This window comes from Castor canadensis, chromosome 10, assembly GCF_047511655.1.
Source record: "Castor canadensis chromosome 10, mCasCan1.hap1v2, whole genome shotgun sequence".
Lineage (NCBI taxonomy): Eukaryota > Metazoa > Chordata > Mammalia > Rodentia > Castoridae > Castor > Castor canadensis.
In genome coordinates, this window is record NC_133395.1 from 117,103,495 (window position 1) to 117,118,828 (window position 15,334).

General features: G+C 47.5%; 1 protein-coding gene across 3 annotated transcripts in view; it reads right to left on the reverse strand.

Annotated features, from left to right (window-relative positions):
- Fam3d (FAM3 metabolism regulating signaling molecule D) overlaps positions 1–12,028 on the reverse strand; it is a 30,140-nt gene extending 18,112 nt beyond the window's left edge. The window contains exons 1-3 of one of the 3 annotated variants that reach the window (XM_074044076.1): positions 11,743–12,028; positions 8,119–8,283; positions 632–682 (exon numbers count right to left, since the gene is read on the reverse strand). In XM_074044076.1, the coding sequence (XP_073900177.1) occupies positions 632–644 (13 nt within the window). In that variant the 5' untranslated portion in view covers positions 645–682; positions 8,119–8,283; positions 11,743–12,028. Of the gene's footprint in view, positions 1–631; positions 683–2,528; positions 2,724–8,118; positions 8,284–11,742 lie in introns of those variants that run through there. The other 2 variants (XM_074044075.1, XM_074044077.1) reach the window with 2 other exon arrangements.
- Positions 12,029–15,334: the final 3,306 nt, after the last annotated feature.

The window sequence follows — 15,334 nt, forward strand, 5'->3', positions numbered from 1 at the left end:
ACAGTGTGAACAGCTTTTAAATACATCACCTCAGTTCACCTTCCCACTAACCCTATGTGCTTAGTAATGTTGGTTATTCTCATTTTACAGGTGAGGAAACTGAGGCTTGGAGAGGCAGTTGCTTTGACAGAAGCAGGGTTTGGACCCAGAGAGCTGACTAGAAATCCAGTGCTCCTGCCTTCTCAGCTATTTGGGACTTTAAATGGGGTGTGTGCATTTTATGTTCGGTGCCTTAGTTTCTCCATGTGTACAAAGAGGGTGCAGTTGGTGTGGACTAGAGGCCTTTGCCTTATTGTGCACTTTTAGTTTTAGGATTCTAGAGTAGTTCTCTTGGAAGTATATATTTTGTCCCTAGTTTCTGATTAGGGGCAGGTGTTTCCAAGATGGAGTCAAATCCCGTGATCCCAGCTAGTGAGGCTACTGGGCAGCGGTTTCTCCAGCCCTTCAGCCTAGAGGTAGGAGGTCACCGGTCCCACTGTTCCAGTTTCCTCTTGGAATTCTGACTGGGCCATTTGAGATCAGATAGACCAAACCACCTCTGAGTCCAGGATGGGCAGACACTGATGTCAGAAAAGTGATCCAAAGTGAATTTCAGAGTCCGACTTTGAGAATCCTCAGAACCTTGACATACCTGACACTCTCATCCTCTCCAAGTGAAGAGTGGCTTCCTGTCAGTGTTAACCTGTGGAGAGAAGAAAATCAAATCGGAAATGGTGTCTGGGGTCTAAAAATGAACAAGACTGACGATTAGGACAGGTGCCTTAACTGAGTTGGACTTCTCACCTCCTGTTAGATGAACAGGAAAGCAACGCTCCTCGTTTCCTTTCTGCCTCCATCTTCCCTTCACTCATACTTCGGGAATTTTATATTTAATTCACCATGTGTTTTTTAAGTACAGAGATTAGAAAATAGAGGACGATGCAGTCTGGCAGGCAATCAGCATTTATTTGCTCATTCATCTGTCCATCCACTTATCCACCCATTGTTCACCCACTTGTCCATCCATCCATCTGTTTATTCACCCACTTATCCACTTATCTATGCACTCATCCATCATCTATACATTGTCCATCCATCCATTTATCCATTCACTCATCTATTCATCTACCCATCCACCCGTCCATCCATCCATCCATCCATCCACCCGTCCATCCATCCATCCATCCATCCATCCATCCATCCATCCATTCATCCATCCATCCATCCATTCATCCATCCATCCATCCATCCATCCATTCATCCATCCCTCACTCCCTCCCTGCCAAGAGATAGTGAGCTAGCTAGCACAGTGAAACCATCAGGGAGCAGGAGCTCAAGTGATCTTTGCTGATGTATCAAAATGTGGAGTAATCAGAACTTGCATATGACAGGTGAGTTTGTGCCAGGTGCTGTGCATATATATCTTCCCCTTTTAGAGATAAGTAAGGAAGACTCACCGTGATTAAGCCCAGGGTTAATCAGCTGTGAGGGCTAGAATTTGGACACAGGTTTCCAACTACTGCTTCCTCATACTGCACCACTGCCAATACTCCTTGTCTCAGAGGAGAGTTAAAACCAAAGTTTCCTCCCTTCTCGAGTCCTCGGCAAGGGCTGGGTCATCCTTCTCCCCCCCACCCTCTGGTGCCACCTCTAGGTGCTGAGCAGTTACCAGTGACTGGGCAGCTTTGAAAGCCCCAAAGATCTGTGGAGATGGTGGTGGGTGTGGGGAGGGCAGGACAGAGGTAAGTGCACTGGGTCTGGGACCTCCCACAGCCATCCTAGAGCAGGCCTGTCCTTAGGCCTTTGGCAGCAGGTGGCCTACTCTGCTGTGCCTTTGCTCCTACCACTCTTCCTGCTCCTCCCCACCTCGGAATCTTTGTCTTAGGAATCCATCTCAACAGACATGGCCTCCAAAGTTCAACTGCCAAGGACGGGGCCTGAAACAGAAGACTTGGACTTAACCGGGGCACAGCCATGACCACCCTTTCCCTGCCCCTTGTACAATTCCCAGACTCATGGGGCCTCCCCATTTGTATGCAGAGGCCAGAGGCATTCCTGGCTCTACCCACAGGCAGTTTTTGTAGAACTTTAACTTCTTGAAATTCAAATTACCTGATTATTTTTTTCCTTTTCCAGACATAAAAGTATATCATGATCAGGATGTGACTTAGAGCTAAGAACATAGGCTATTGGATGAGATTGGAAGGACATTTGTGGGGTCCCTCCAGGATAGTTGTGCACCAGACAGGATGGAAAGGCAAGTTCAGCCAGACACAGATAGTCACAGAGTGTGCAAAGAGCCAGGTGGTGTGGACAGGGCCAGAGAGACAGAGAGAGACAAAAAGACAAAAAGAACAAGACAAAAGTAGACATGGAGAGAGAGGAACAGAGGGTAAGAAAGAGACAGAGATAAGAACAAGTAGTCTTGATACACACGGAGACTCAGAGAGAGAGAGAGAGAGAGAGAGAGAGAGAGAGGGAGACATACTGAGACACTCAGAGACAGAGGAGAGAGCCAGGAACAGAAGTGGTGGGTAGGAGGCACATACCTAAGCAGGGTCTAGCCTCTTGCTGTTAAGCCCATGCTGAGCAGGATCCTGGCTGCTGGGTGGGGGTGGGGAGGAGTAGGGGCCGGTCCTGGCTGGGTTGTGAGAGCTTGGCTGGCCTAATATCTCTCCTGGCTGAGTTCCCAGTTGTCCATCTGGCACCCAAAGGGCTCCCTGGTCTCCTGAATCCCCAGCTTGCTCACTGTGGTAGTGTGGGGGCTCTGGAGGTAGGGCCCAGGACAGGCATGCTGGGGGGAGGGGAGTGACACTTGGAATGGGGTGGGAAGAATTCTCTCTGTAGTCACCAAAACCTGAAAAAAGTATGTCTCCTCCTTGTCCCAGCTGGAGATTGTCACAACCTGTTATTCAGGTTACAGAGTTGCAGAGGAAAGGTCCCATTGCTCTTGATGCTGGCTTGGCCCAGGCACAGATAAGGTGGCCCCAGGGTGAGTAGGTGAGATGGGAGGGTTGAAGGAAGGGGATAAGGGTGGGCATGGGAGGGCCTGAATTGCTGGGAGCTGTCCCTCCTCTGTCTGACTAGACAGCCACTGACCACCCTCACTGTCTTTGGACCTCTCCCTTGCCCTTCCCTTCCCTGTGGGTGGCACCTTTCTGATTTCTGACTGCAGATCAGATGAGACATATTTATGAGCCCTAAATTTTTTGTTTTCCATGGCAGGCCATGTGCCCTGCAGGCCTAGGATTGCGCTGGGCATTGAGGGAGTGCTCAGTAAGTATTTGGAGTCTGAATGAATTGGATTCTTGCATAGTCTTGGAAGATTAAGGTGATTAAATCACCAGATAGAGAAGGAAGCTGAAGTACAGAGAAGCCAAGCGATTTGTTTAGGGCCACACGGTCAATTATGAATTTCATTCCTGAAGCATTTTCTGAGCATCTGTGGGAAGACAGGTTGGGCACCAGGACAAATCGAGTCCCAAAGTGATCCATGCCCTGGAACATCTCTCCTTGGGCCTTTGCACTTGCTAGCTCCTTGTGTGAAGATCAATTCTGTGCTTCTGTGCCTGGAACACTCTCAATCACCCTTCTGGTTTCAGTGTAGAAATATTCCAAGTCAAGGTTATACACCTACATGCAGTACTTGGATGAAGGTACATCCATCATGGCACCCCACCCTGTCATAAGGGGTTGGCCAAAAAGAGCTTTGTGATTTCCTTGTGATTGGATCAGAAGTGAGCATGTGACCCAAGCCAGGCCTATCAGAGCCTTCCCTGGGATGTGTATATGGAAACCAGGAGGGAGAAGCTCTTTACTCCTTGGAGATGCTAAGCTTGGAAATCGGTAAGTCTGAGCTGCTGCGGTCCCCTTCTTGGCCACTTCGCAGTCTCCTGTTGCAGATGTGGCCTGCTGGAGGAGCTGATCAGATGGGCCAATGTGTGAGGTTCTAGCCTTGAAAGAACTAGGGAGCAAAAAGTTTGTGATGTTGAGAAAGAAGATATGTTGTAGAATCAGACAGACGTGGGCTTGTTGCTTGCTACTTGTGTGTTATTGGGCACAATAACACATTGAGTCTCTCGGACTCAATTTGTCCCTTTGTCCTGGAAGGGGTGGCTGGCAGTGAGGCGACTTGTCTGGAAGGGATTTGCTGACCTGACAGCATCAGCCTCATCTCCTCCCTGTTTGCAGGGCCAATCATCCCTGTTGCTTCCTACTATCTACCTCCCTGACTTTCCCAATCTGGTGTTCAGCAGCTGTCTGTCTGCTTGGCTATGACATTTTTTTTTACCTTTCCTTCCTTCCTTCCTTCCTCCCTCCCTTTCCACCTCCTTCTCCTCCACCTCCTCCTCCTCCTGAAGGTGCTGGGAGGGAGTGCTAAGCATGTGCTCTAGTACTGAGCTCCCTCCCCCAGCCCTTGTTGTGACATTTCCTAATGACCTTCCAGGAGCCAGGATGTCACTTCCTTCCTGTTTCCTGAGTCCTCTGTACGCAGGTAACTTTCAGTTTAGCTATGACCTGCTCTAGAGCCAAGATGGACAGAGAAAAGTGTCCTCTCTCTGGGGGCTGGGTGAGCTGAGCCAAGCGCCCTGGTGGAGACATCAGTGAGTGTTTTGTGTTTTCTCTGTTTAAATCCTGGCTCTTGGTACTTCCCTGGCATTTCAAGGACCCCTCCATTAAGGCACCTTTTCCTGCTTCATGGTCAGCCCTGATTTTGGGGCCATCTTTCCCCTTAGACAGTGGTTTCCAAGGGTCTTCTTCATCCGTGTCCTGTGCTGGTACCAGGGCACCAGTAGGTGTGCAGTAAATGTTGTTGGAAGGAAGGAAGTGACTTTCTGTTTGGGAAGTAAGCTCAGGGGAAAAGATACCTTGGGTTTCTCCCTCCATCTGAATGGCCTTTTCCTTTTCACTTCTTGTGAAACATCTTCCTCCAAAACTATACTCTGCGCAGAGAACATGTGCAGACTAGAGTTTCTCTAGGAAATTGACTCCTCTGGTTATTTTGCTGTCATTCCCTGACATTCTACAGACTGAGCAAGGCCAGCAAAGGCAGGGGGCGCTATTTGTTCTACCGGCCTCTAACAGCAATCTTGTGTGTGGAAGGACAGATTCTTCACAGTGCAAGTGAGGGAGATGGAAACTCCACCAAGGTAGTGACCGGGTCTGAGGGAGACAGACTTAGGAGGATAGAGACAAGACTGAGGTAGAGGGACAGAATGAAAAAGAAACCGACTCTAAGAGACTGAAAGGCACTCACATCAACAGACACACAGGCACACGCACATTATACACATGAGGGTCCTGCCTGGAACCAAGACTGCGTGCAGACCCGCCCAGGTCTAGTCCGTTCCTGGTGCTGTTTCTATCATCTTCCAAATCCATCCCAAACACCCTGTGTCCCAGGCCTGTGTGAAGTCATCAAAGTCACCGGAGGCCACCTTTCACTCTCTGAATGGTCCTTGTAACCCACAGTAATTTACAGGCAATTATTGATTATGTCACCAATACACAGAGAGATAAACAGAGAATAAATCCATAAAAAATAAGGCTGCTGGTGGGAACAATTTGTTCCAGTGACATTTATTTCACTGGGAGGATATAAGCCCATTATTTCCATTATGCCCTGTTCTGACTTATTTATTGGCTTTAACCGTTTTCTCCAGTTCTGACCAATGGTAGCATGATCGGGCCACACAGAGCTGCACACAGGAAATGCAAGACAGTATGAAGAGGACAGGGTTCTGGGGGTTTTTACTCCCCATGTTCCTGGGGAGTTTCCTAGAATAAGAGGACAAATACCCCACACCAGGTACTACTGTAGTTCTTTATTTTGACCAATTTAGTCCTACAGCAGTTCAGTGAGGAAGCTGGGGGAAACTGAGGCACGGAGCAGTCAGGTCACACAGCTAAGAGTCAGAGGAAGAAAGGACCCCAGAAGTAAACTCAGGCAGTCTGTCTCAGGAGTGCACAATCTTTTTTTTTTTTAATTTTAAATTTGAGACAGGGTCTTTCTATGTAGGTCAGGCTGGCCTTGAACTCAAGATCTTGCTGCCTCAATCTCCTGAGTGCTGGGATTACAAGTGTGAACCACCATGGCTGGCTGGGAGCTTATATTCTTAACCACGTTCCTCAACTGCTCTGAAGCCTAGGTTGGCAGTTTTCTGCCAGGTAGACAATATTTTGGGCTTTGTGTGCCATTTTTTCTCAGTCAAGACTGTTCAGCTCTGCCATTGGAGCAGGAAAACAGCTCTTGATAACATGTAAATGAATGAATGTGGGTGTGTTTCAATAAAACTTTATAAAAACAGGTCTTGGTGATTGGGAGTGTTGGGACATCCCAGCCATGTGGGAGGCAAAGGTCATTATTTGAGACCATCATGTTAAAAAAGTTAGCAAGACCACATTTCAAAAAGAAGCTGGGTGTAGTGGTTCATGTCTGTAATCCCAGCCACTCAGAAGGCAGAAATAGGAGGATCACTGACCAAGGTTGGTTCTGGCCAAAAGCATAAAAATAAAATTATAACAAAAAGGGGTGGAGGTGTGGCTCAAGAGGTAGAGTGTTTGTCTAGCAAGTACAGATGCCCCGAGTTCAAACCTCAGTGCCACAAAAAAAATCCCACAACAAATAAACAGCCCAAAACAAAAATAGGTGTTGGACTGCCTGTGGCCCATGGGCCATAGTTTTCCAGCCCTGCTTTGGATGTACCTTTTTAGCTCAAGGTGGACATGAATCCTGGGTGCTCCCTGGGCTGAGCTTGGGCCTTTCTGGGTTTGGCTCAGCGAGGTGATAGAGAAGGGTGTCCCTGGTATAAAAGGGAGTTTCTAAGGTTCTGTCCTTCACCGTTATCTTAAAGGGGCATACCCACCAGCCCCTGTTTAGTTTGCAGGGTCAGCTGCCTGTCCTCTGTCCTCACATGGGTTTTTAGGAGGATATTCCTCTCAGCCTGAGTAAATGGCTCAAGGTGCCTTGTGCTTGTTCAGTGCTGCCCCCAAGAGGCCTTTCGGAAAATGGCAGCTCTAGTCCTCTGCTTCCTTTAGTCTTACAGAGCCTTTTCTGACCCAGAATGTGGGAGTGTGTACCACAGCGTGGTTCAGAGTATCCGTCATGGATCCCTATCTGGGTTTTTCCTGGGGACTACAAACATGATCTATTTAATGAAGATCAAAAGCAAGAACGCACCTAAAACATGTGCCTGGCACAGAGGAAGAGCTCCCTAAATGACAGGGGTAGTTAAGGAAGTAGGCCCCCCTGCCCTCTCCCTTGGGGTGCCCCTTGTGCTCTCAATTCTCTCTTACAAATTCTGCTAAGTTGGGAGGGGAAGGTGTTGTCTGAATTGGGAATGGGTTCCTCCAGATCCTGCTAGAGCAGCTGGACAAAAGGGGAAGCCATTTGTTAAAACACATAGCCCTGTCCCTTCCCTCCATTTTCTGACGGGGTGGGAGCAAGGTCAGGAGGCTGGACACCTTCGGGTCTCTTAGGCTCAGAGGCCAGCCTAAATCATTGAATTCTCTTCACTGAGAACCTGACTGTGGTTCTCAGAGCCATACGAGGACTAAATGGATCAGGGTGGGGCTGCTTGGAGCATATGGGTTCATCCCCTGGTCACAACAGGTCTGTTTCGTTCTGTCTGAATCATGTCACCAGCTCAAGCATGAAGAAATGTACCCACCTACTATAAAATTCTATTCCTCTCCATCAAAGACAATTAGATCTTGGCCTCTTTGACTAATCAAGATGGTGGTCCCCACAACAAAGGCAATGGGGTCTTGGGAATGTGTTAGGAGATCAATTACACCCAGGAATGCATAGTGTCCAGAGATCTCATTGAAGAAGAGACCATCTTAATACTAATCACAATAATGATTGTAATGAGCACTACCGTTCTGCCATTTTTGAGCCCTGTCCTGTAAAATCTAATTTTCCCAACAATCTTGTCAGGCAGATTCTTTTTATGAATTCAGTTTCTTTTGAATGAAACTGAGGCCTAGAGACATTAAAAAACCCAGGGTCATCTAAGTAGAATGGTGTAGGCAACATTGCTACCTGTTACTTTTGTAAATAGTTAAATAAAGTTGGAATGGCAGGAGTGAGGGTGTGGTAGACAGCCCAGCATGCATTCTCCTCTTTCTGATGCTTACCTCTTATGCAGTTGGGTAGAGTTGACCCCATTCTCTGGCTCCAGGGATAGTTATATGATCCAGCCCTGAGTGAAGTGTGTTCCTTTCCTTGATCACAGAGATGGGATCATTTATGGGCAGGTGACCCAAGCTAAGATCAGAGCCCTCCTGGGGGCTTTGATGGACCTGCCAGGAAAGAAGAGCTGTCTTTCTGCTGGCTGCTGAATCAAGATGACTCAGAAATAGAGATGTTGACAGGTATTTCTGCAACCTGTGAGGACAGCCCACTTGAGAATGAAGTTAAATGGATAAAGGCTCCCAGAGATGGAGACAGAGTTCTAGTGATATCATTTGAACCCCAAGATCCATCCTTTCTTGAAGTCAGAATTATCTTTGGATGTTCCTGCTTTATGTACCAACACACATCCATCACCTGTTGGGCTAGTTTGAATTGTTCTTTCAGTGGTACCCAGAAGTCTTCCTGAATCACAAAGATTTTCCCATTTCAAATCACAGGTACCTATCCAAGAAAGTCTCAAATTAAATTCCCACCCTAGCCCTTTTCTCTTGAGGTTTGATCTTTACAATCTTTGCAGAACCTAAAACATTAGGTCAACTCTTGGATTTTCTTATGTCTTCAGCAACAGCTCCATTCTGACAGCTTCCCTAACCAGAAGCTACATTGCTCCTGACATTTTCACCAGAATATTCCTCCAATTCAGAACTAACTGTGCCTGCAGAAAGATCCAAGTTCTGGGCATCGTGCCTGTCCAGCTTCCCCCTCACTTTTCTGATTGACTCCCAGATCCTACCTCCACACCTCTGATCATGTGGTTTTCTCCCCCATGACTCTCTTCCCTCTGCTCATCATGGACTCCTGTACTCTGTAGAATGTGTTCTCCTTTCTGAGCTCTTCCTGGACCTGGACTGCCTGGCCACAAAATCTCTCCCTACCATTCTCAGCCCTGCCGCCTTGGTTACCTCACTTCCTTAGGGCTCAAAAGTTCATTGTAAAATGGGAATAATCAGACCTACCATGCAAAGTTGTTATATTTAAATGAGCTAATCCAGGTAAAGTGCTTGACACCATTCTAGACACAGGGTCAGCCTCCGTTCACATCATTGTGATTGTTGTTTGTACTGATTCTATAGAACTTGTATACATCTGTTATGGTTTGGATCTGAAATGTTCCCCCAAAGCTTCATCCCCAGTGCAGCAGTGTTCAGAGGAGATGATTGGATCATGAGAGCTCGACCTTACCAATGGGTTAATCCATTTATGAAGTTATAGTTCAATGGGCTATTGAGAGATGAGGTGGGGCCTCATTGGAGGAAGTAGGTATTATGAGTGTGCCCTAGAAGGGTATATTTTGTCCCTGGTGACTTCCGCTTGCTCTCTCTCTTTGCTTCCTGGCCGTATGAGATGGGAGCTTTGCTTCACCACATGCTCCCTACCACAGACCCAGAAATAGTGACTGCAGGTGATCATGGACTGAAACCTCTGAAACCATGAGCCAGAATAAGTCTTTTCTTCTTTAAGTTTATTTTCTCAGATATTTTGTCACAGTGACAGAAAGCTTATTAACACAGGAGCTCTCTTAACAAGTGTCCCCCTCAGTCACTGGCGTGACTGTTTCATCTGAAAGACTGTGGGGTTCCTGAGACAGTGTTTCATCATTTTTAAATGCCTAGTATCTTGAGAGTGCCCACTGCATAGTAAGCACTTAACTCTGAGAATAGCACCATCCTGTATTCTGTACCTACTATGTGCCAAGCCTCATAAGAGTGCTTTACACACATTGTCCCTTTCAAAATTCACATCAGCTAGCCCCCAAAGGAATTTGTTAGTACTCCCATTCTTTTGTTTCACAAAATGAAACAATTGCACCAAGAAGACACAGCTGAGAAAAAGGCAGAGCTGGGGTTCAGACACCAAAGGTAAGGGGTGCTCTCCCCACAATTTCTACACCATTGTCTCTCCAGGCTGTACCCTGGGAGAGCAAACCTCGGCGTTCCCACCTTGCTTTCTAAAGTCTTGAAAAGCAAAGACTTGGTACCAGCTGTAGGAAGCATTGACTTATCTTCCAAGCTTGCCCCATGGAACTCCAGGCTGAGTGAGGCTTCTAGTCCCTCAGACAGGCAGTCTGCTGCCTACCGGAAGCCACACCAGGCCTGCGTTTCATCCCAGGAGGGTAGCTGCCCTGCCCAAGGAAATGCTGGCAAATCATGACTCCACTCCCGGAAAGTGCCAGTGAGGAGCCAAGGCCCTTCAGCATACAGGGTCTGAAATTCTTATTGGAATGGAATTGCTGGGCCTATGTGCATAAATGGAGTAGAGCTAAGAAAGCTATTTGTAAATGATGGCCATAAATCAGAAACCCCTAAACCTCTGGATGTACAAGAGCAGACACACAGATGGACGGACTGAGCAAAGCCAATCTCATCCCTACCACTGTGCTTGGCTTGGATGTGACACCTCCTTCCCACTCTAGCTGAACTGCCTTCTTTCTTCCTTCCTCCCACTCCTTTTAGATTCTTAACTGTGCCTCCTACTTCCTTCTCTGTCCTCCTACCCTGGAAGGACCCAAACTGCCTTAGCAAATTCCATCTCTTTGAATGAGTCTGCCCTGACTCTCAGACTATCTCCATGGCATATGTCAGACTGTTCTGAAAGTGACTACCTGTGTGAGTTGTGTTTTGCTCTCTGGCTAGAACAATGTGTGCATGTTATCCTGTCTTGTTAACCAGTGTATCCCCATTTACCTGACATTCAGAAAGTGCTCAATGAATGCTCAGTGAATGAATCATCCAAAAAGACACTCCAGTACTCAGGCTGCCTGCTTCGGTCATGGACTTGAATCAACTGCACCGTAGGGCAGTGTAGCACAAGAGCAGGAAACAAGGGATACTGTGAGCACACACTGTGCTCACAGAGGTGATACGAAGATTAACAGTGTTATTACGTGATTACAGTAGCACACACAAAGTCTGTTGTGTTTTAGTGATTGTTATCATAGACAGGTAGAACTAGAGGTATTGACACAAGATATTCAGACCATTGCTCCCATTTTACAGATGAGAAAATCAAATCTTAGTGAGAAGGGACTGGTTCAGCATCATACAACTAGAAAACCTCTCAAGACCATATACCTTTGTCATAACTTTTCAAAGAAAAATGAGATTTGTAGCCTAAGAGCAACATTCCTTCTTTCTTTATTCATTATCCAAATATTTGTGTGGCTCAGAATTTTTTTTAATGGATAGATGAGTGAATAATAGGTGTCCAAGTGTCCTATAGTTGAGGAAAAAAGCCTGTATTGTGGGTTGTCAGCTCCCTGGCTGTGTGCCCTATATCTTATCTTTGTGCCCATGGCAGATATAACTAATCAGTCATAGCATGTCTTTGCACTAAGCCTGAACCCAGCTTTGGAAGCCTTCATATCAATGGATCAGGCTTGGCCCCTCCGATGAAGTCTGAACCCTTTCTCACTCCGGGTTCAGAAATCTCCTTGGCTATGTATTTTCCTTCTTCTTTTTCTTTTATCTGTCTCTGTCAGGCTCACTTTTCATTTTCCCACCCTCCTAGCCACCATCATTCTTTCTCTCAATTAAGGTAAAGCTCTTCGCAACCTGGCAGAAACATACCTGAGGGCTCAGGGCTCCCACTTCTGTGCTTCAGTGAAGGTGAGATGGTCCAGTTGGTGCCTTAAGTCCTGACCCAGCCAACCTCCACCCTGCACCTGGTCCAGTCTCCTGGTTCTGGAAGGGGTTGCTCCTCTTAGACGCGGTGGTCCAGAGGAAAGCCAGGGCAGCTCATGGGTCCCTCAGGTGGGCCAGCTGTTCCTGCCTTCCTTGGAGGAGGCTTGTCATAAACTCTCCCTGCCTTGTTAAACAGTCTTACCAGGAAGGAGGAAGTTTAATTTCAGAGCTCACTGGAGAGGAAATGAGTCTAAAGTCTTGTCTAGAGCTGGTTGGGCACAGGGAGGGTTGTGCCTGTGTTTTTCCCCACACCACTGTCCCAGCTTTCCCAGAAGATGCTTGGGTGGTAGCCTACAAAACCTCAGCTCTGTGCTGACACCTCCCCAGGTTGTGGGTGAGATGGGGCAGACAGAGAGAGTTGGTCACCATTCTGAAGGTCTGGACAGGGCAGGGGCTGCTGGAGGCACAGATGGGAAGTGAGCCTGGGGTGAGAAAAGGGCAGGGGTGCCGCAAAGAAGGAGGGGTCAAAGGTAACTGCAAGATACTAAGCTTGATTAGGGAAAAGGGGAGCCCAATCAAGAGTGAGGAAAGACAGGGAGATAAGGTGATATAGAAAAAGACTTTGGACTTGGGCTGGGTACAGAGAATTAAGAGGTTACAGCTGGAGAGAGAGGGAGAAAGGGAAGGAGTGGAAAAGAGAGAAGGGCGGTCCTAGTAGACCGTTAGCAAAAGAGTGAATGCGGTGTGTTACCTCTCTCTCTCTCTCTCTCTCCAGGACCCAGATGCCTTTGCAGGGGCTCACTATCCCCTGTCCCCACCCAGCCCTCCAGGCTGTGTATCTAATCATGATTCTCCTTTATCCTTAGGATGACTTGTCACCCAGGAGACACCCCCCCTGCCCCCAGTCTTCACACACCACAAGATCCTTTGACCCTTTGGGGTGAATATCCAGGGACATCAGGTCCAACAGCTGGTCAGGAAAAGAAAAAGAGGAGTGTCCAGGGGCTAGTGCCGGGAAAGAGCAGGGTGAGGTCCCTAGGAACAGGTGTTCAGAGCGGCTGCTCCAGCTGTTCATCTCAGAGTAGGCGGGGCCTCTGGGGGGTGCAGTCCTGGACTGGCAGTGCTATCCGGCTCCTTCCCTTTTCTTCTCCCCTTCTCTGATGGGACTAAAGGCTGCTGCTGCCTTCTTGTTATTCAGACCTACCCTTCAGTATTACCTCCCTAGGGAGGCCCCTCCCCTGTCACTTCCCAAAGTAAACAGATAAATAAGCAAATTATTTTAAAGTTCTAGCTTACCATGCATGAGGCCCTGGGTTTAATCTTGGGGTGTGTGTGTGTGTGTGTGTGTGTGTGTGTGTTGTGACAAGTTCTATGAAGACCCTGTGAAGGGGACTGACAACCCAGGGAAACTTCTTCAGCAGGAGGTGAGGGTGCCTCTCTGAGGACTGGATCTCTGAGATGCTGTTTGAGTTTCTCAGGCTGCTGTAACAAATATTGCAAACCAGGTGGCTTCTGATTTTATAGTTCTGGAGGTCAGAAATCTGACACAGGCTCACTGGGCTTAAATCAGGGTGCCAGTAGGGCTCCCCCTCTCCCTTTCTGGAGACTCCAGAGTAGAATCTGTTCCTTGTCTTCTCTGGCTTCTAGAGGCACCTGCATTCCCTGGCCCCTCACCCCACCTTCACGGCCAGCACTGATGTCTCTCTAAGGGTTTCTCCTTCTTCACTTCTGCCTCTAACTCCCTTCTGCCTCCCTCTTCCATTCTAAGTTCCCTGTAATAACACCAGGCCCACCTGATAATCCAGACTATTTTAAGATAGGCTGATAAAAGTGTGCTAATGACTTTTATCTCCTTTTTTCTTTTAGGGTTCAGCATTCCTGTGTATTTGATGGGATACCTAAAGAGTTTAAGACAATAGTATTTCTTACTTTTTTTTGGTGGTACTGGGGTTTGAACTCAGGACCTTGTGCTTTCTAGGTAAGCACCCAACACATGAAGCACTCCTTCAGCCTTTTATGATACTTTTCAAATAGAGTCTCGGGTTTATGCAATCCTTTTTTTTTACCCTTCCTATGTAGCTGGGATGACAGGTGCACACCACTGACTACACTCAGCTTTTGTTGGTTGAAATGGGGTCTTGAACTCCCAAGTAGCTAGGATTACAGGCATGAACTACCACACCCAGCTGATGATTGTATTTCTTTTGGAAAACTTTGTCACATTTTATCAGATAAAGTGACTCCAGAAATGCCTTCCACCCCACACTTGAGGGGAGAAATGAGAAGACCAGAGAAACCTGGAGTCTGAGGCTGTTCTTCAGCTCAGCATGTCAGAGTGCCACACTTTGGGGTATGGTTTTCTGAGCCCCCAATACTGGCTTTTACTTGTTGCCCTTTTTTTGCTCAAAAAAGGGACAGAGGGCAGTGACCCCACTGGTACTGTGCACTAGAACAGTACCTGGGACTCTGCAGGTGCTCGGGGAGGACTTGCCAAATAACCAGTGAAGTGTAAACAAGTGCCGGCTTATTCCTGCATCAGTGTCCTCACAGCGGGCCCTGGGTCTGTGAGCCAGAAGCTGTGACACTCATGCTTTCCTTCAAAGTTGTATGATCTGGGCTTCCTGTCCTTATCTGGGTATCAGACATTTTTCCCAGCAGCCCTGGGAGGTAAGGAGGATGAATGCTCTCTCTGAGAGCACTACACTTTGGAGAAGTTCTTCATCATTGAGGTCATCTGCTATTTTCCTTCCAAAGGCAAGGGCCCCACTGAAGCATCCATCTGAGGGAAATTCACCCCAGTGTGCACTCAGAATCAGCTGGGTCTGGCATTGGTGCTGGTGCCTGTGTAGGCTAGGAGCTCCCCACTGCCCAGTCTGCCACACAGGTGGAGAACATTGACCTTGGGTTAGAATGGCTTGGGTGTGTGTCTTGACTCTGCTATTGGTTAGCTGGGTCCCCTTGGAATGGTTACCCCTTCTTGAACTATGAGATGGGAGAACCGCATTATGGGTGGTTATGGAGATAAAGCAGAGGATATTGGAAGGCCTGGCTCATAGGAGGTGCTCACAAATTGGATTGTGATCGTCATGGCTTCTTGTTAGGATTGTCACCTGTGAATTTGACTTTGGTGAAAGGTGCCAGGATGCCTTCCCTTCTTTCTCAGATGATAACACAGAGTAAGTAGGGGGCTGTGTCAAGTCTGGATACAGAGTTTGGCAGGAGCAGAAGGTCTTGAAAATGCAATGATTGGCATTTCATGGTTGATCTCTCATTTCCTGGTGTGTGAGTAGGGGTGTTTGTGCCAAATGCTGACCCAGTGGCAAGAAGGAAGTGGAAGGGTCACAACATCCTTTTTGTTGGCAAAAAAACCTGGGACACTGGCTCTGCTGCCAGTCAGGGAAGTCACTGTAATGCCAAATCTTACTTACCTTATTTAATTATAAAAACAATACAGTCCCATCATGAAAATTTTAGAAAACACCAAACAGTGTGAAGGAAAAGTAATCAGGCAAATCTTCCCCCAACCAAATGGTGTGAC